At 47.8% G+C, this 3,368-nt stretch overlaps 1 protein-coding gene across 1 annotated transcript in view; it reads left to right on the forward strand.

Annotated features, from left to right (window-relative positions):
* The window catches only part of ZMAT2 (zinc finger matrin-type 2), a gene marked incomplete at its 5' end in the record, with an annotated part of 45,899 nt that overhangs the window by 11,242 nt on the left and 31,289 nt on the right, over positions 1-3,368 (forward strand). Inside the window, one exon of the mRNA XM_019506005.1 lies at positions 501-574. Within this exon, the coding sequence (XP_019361550.1) occupies positions 501-574 (74 nt within the window). The remainder of the gene's footprint in view (positions 1-500; positions 575-3,368) is intronic.

Consider the following 3,368-nt stretch of genomic DNA (forward strand, 5'->3'; position numbering starts at 1 on the left):
CCTCCCTCACTGCGGGGGGATGGTTGATCTGCCTCCCCATGGCCCTTCCCTCCTCGCATCCCTTCCACCACAACAGACTTACCAGCTGCATAAAGCTCTCCAAGCTGCTGGGCTGTGCTCCTTGCTGCCTACGTGCTGTGGCTGTGCGTGTGCATGGGCATTTATCGGCCAAATTAGCAGCCACTTCAGGCTGATTTCTGATATAGTCAATTTTCCTTGTATCAGCGCCAATCCAATGTTGGACCGATGTATCGGTGTTGTATTTATGAGCATTTCATAGTACTAACTACAATTCTAGCTTTGTCTCTCTGAGGGATGGGGTTTTGGTTTGGGGCTGGGGGAGGGGGCTGGGTTGTTTTAACCTTAGAGCTGCTCCTTGGAATTGCCCTAGAAAATCTGGGTGGATTTTTTTTCCTCTAATTGGCTTGAAACAGAAATTCTGGTAGGATCATTTTAGTCTTGTGCTTTGGATCTAACCCACTTCTTCTTTTCTTCCCCAGATATTACTGTAATGTATGTGACTGTGTGGTAAAAGACTCTATCAACTTCTTGGATCACATCAATGGAAAAAAGCGTAAGGATATTTTGTTTTCAATTTGTTATGCTGGGTAGTAAATAGAACACCTGTAGCATGAGCTTTTCCATTATGAAATTTGCTTCCTCCAATGTGTCTAGAACCCACGCTATTTGGCACATACAGTAATAGGCTTTTCTGAGATCAGAATATATACTCAACGTTTGCTGTTAAGGGCTAGAGAAAGAGCAGCTTGTGTTTTCTCATGACTTCTCCGTGGTCCTAGACGAGACAGAGGTGAAATAAATTCAGTAGATATAGTAATAACTATGGGTTTTTTTGGTAAGGAGAGCGTTGGGAAAATATTTTGGAGTTTTTCTAATGAGAGAACCCCACTGTCAGCAAGCAGTGCAGCTTCCCTGGGAATTTAAAGAGTTATGTGATAGATATCATTGGGGGTTTGAGCATTGTAAAGGAATTCTGAAGACTTTGGATGGATCTGTCTGTTCTCTCATCATGCCTGGATCCCTTTCTTACAGGAATGTGGTTTGAACTTAGAGAATTTGAGTTTCCTCTATCATCTTTCAACCAGACTTCTTCTGTAGTTTGGAGCAGGGTACTTGAACTCTGTCTGTTTTCATGTTTCTGCAATGTTCTACCAGGATATTTTGTTAGATTCAGTACTTATCATATTCTTTGAAGATGGAAAGAGAGAACAGCTACAAAGAAGTCTCTGCTTGATTTGCAGTGTCATCATACGCAAGCTGTGTGCTGGGCTCTGGCTGATAGCAATGCAGCTGCACAGGAGGTACCTAAGCCTAGTCAGGATCAAAGTTCCAGGACTCTAGAGCAAGGGATGGCTAATCTGTAGCGTGGCCAGCATGTGTGTGACACATGGCAACCCAGGGAAGGAACAAGCAGCACAATACAGGTAGGGCAGGGAGGAGAAAGCTGGCCAGGGTATTAGTGTGGTACTCAGGGAGGGTGTGGGACTAATTTGTGGTACACCTGCCAAAAAGGTTGGCCTCCACTGCCCTGGAGTATAATATAAGCTGCACACATTTTTGTTTTCTTTTTCAACTTTTTTTGTGTGCAGCTGGGAACTCCTCTTCCTCAAACTCATCTCATGGTTATTTAAAATTTATTTAAGCTTTTCTATTGTGTAGCAGAACATACTTCTGGTTTTTAATTTTTAAAATAGAATTGTAGTTTGCCTTCTTTTATGTTTTGTTTTGGAAGTATGGCTGACCTGGAATGAGAGGCCATGTTCATAAAACATGTTTCTTACTGAGTTTACTATCAAGTGCCACTCAGCTTGCTGGTGTGAGTAATGCTTATAAGAGAAATATTTTCCCATTAGGTGTTCATCCTGTGTAGCCTTGTGTCTCTGGAGAATAGTAGGGCAGAGGGAAATTATCTTAATGGACGAAGACTTGAGTCCTTGTCCTTGCTCTTCAAAACTGAACAGTTCATCAGTGTCTGAGTTCAAAGGTATGAGTGTGTATATTTTATCTTCATGGTCAGCATTATGCAGATGTTATTGGACTAGAGACTGTCATCTTATAATTTGGCATGGACACTGGATCCAAAGAAGGAGGGGAGCCAGGATCTGTCACACTAGGTCAGAATTGAGGAGGGAAGGCAGGATGATACCAAGAACCTATTTTTCTCCATCGTAACAGATGGAGAAAAGAAGTGGAATGGGAAGTCTCAAGAATCTAGTTCAGAATGATCAGTGAAGGAGTTGAAATGGGAGCATAAATGCCAACAGAGTTTGTTCATCTGTTCGGAGGAAGTTAGCGGTAAGAGTTTCCATTAGTCTTTGAAAAAATTGACAACGTGGTTCCTCAGAACAGTTACCACTTAGACCAGGGGTGGGCAAAATATGGCCTGCAGGCTGTATTTGGCCTGCAGAGGGACTTTGTCCGGCCCACTGCAGATCCCTTGGTTCTACCTGGCCCAGGTGCCATTGTGTCCATGGTATGTCCTGCTGCCCCCAGGTGTGTAGCGGGGCTGGGGCAGCTCGGCAGTTGGATTATATTTCTAGGCAGCCCAGGTAGTGGCAGCTCCTTCTGGCTGCCACTGGCCCCAACCCTATGGTACTGGTGGGGATCCATGCACACACCCCTGGCCTGGGTCCAGCCTTCCCTGCCCTTTGTCTGCTCCAGACCTGCCCCAACTGGAGTGGACCAGCTGGGACCCATGTGCACAGCCCCAACCCTGGTCCAACCCACACCTGCTCCAGACCTCCCACTTAAAGTAAGTGGCAGCAGTGACTCGCAGAAGCTGTTGGTAGGCTCAAGGGAAAAGCAGTTGCCTTCCCCTCGCCACTGCAGGGCCCTTCTTGCTGCAGCCTGTGCCGAGGTTGCCCTGCAGCTCCTCTTCACTGCCACCACTGCTCTGCTGGGTGGCCCAGAGGCAGCAGTGACAGCAGCCAAGAGGAGCTGCAGGGCAGCCTGGGCATGGGCTCCAGGAGGCTGCAGCAAGAATGGCCCGGCAGCAGCGAGAACAAGGTGGCCAATTTTCCCCCATACCCAGCAGCAGCTTCTGTCTGGCCACTGCCGCTGTTCATTGTGGGCAGGCCAGCTTGGAGCAGGCTGGGGTTGGAGCTGTGCATGCAGTCTCGACTAGTCTGGATGTTGTTTGCTCCGGCCAGGGTGAGTCTGGAGTGGGTACGGGGTGGTCCAAAGCTGGGACTGTGTGCTCAGCTGCTGCTGGGTGCTAGTTTCAGTGGCAGGGAGGAGCCGCAGGGCATGCAGACACTGGGGCTGTTTGGGGGAGGGGAGCTGCTGACTGGCCCACAATAGTTCCCCAGAACTGCCTCTGTAGCTTGTTGGCCCAAATAATTGCCCGC

Source organism: Gavialis gangeticus, unplaced genomic scaffold (assembly GCF_001723915.1).
Source record: "Gavialis gangeticus isolate Ggan-Ray unplaced genomic scaffold, GavGan_comp1, whole genome shotgun sequence".
NCBI classification, from domain to species: Eukaryota; Metazoa; Chordata; order Crocodylia; family Gavialidae; genus Gavialis; species Gavialis gangeticus.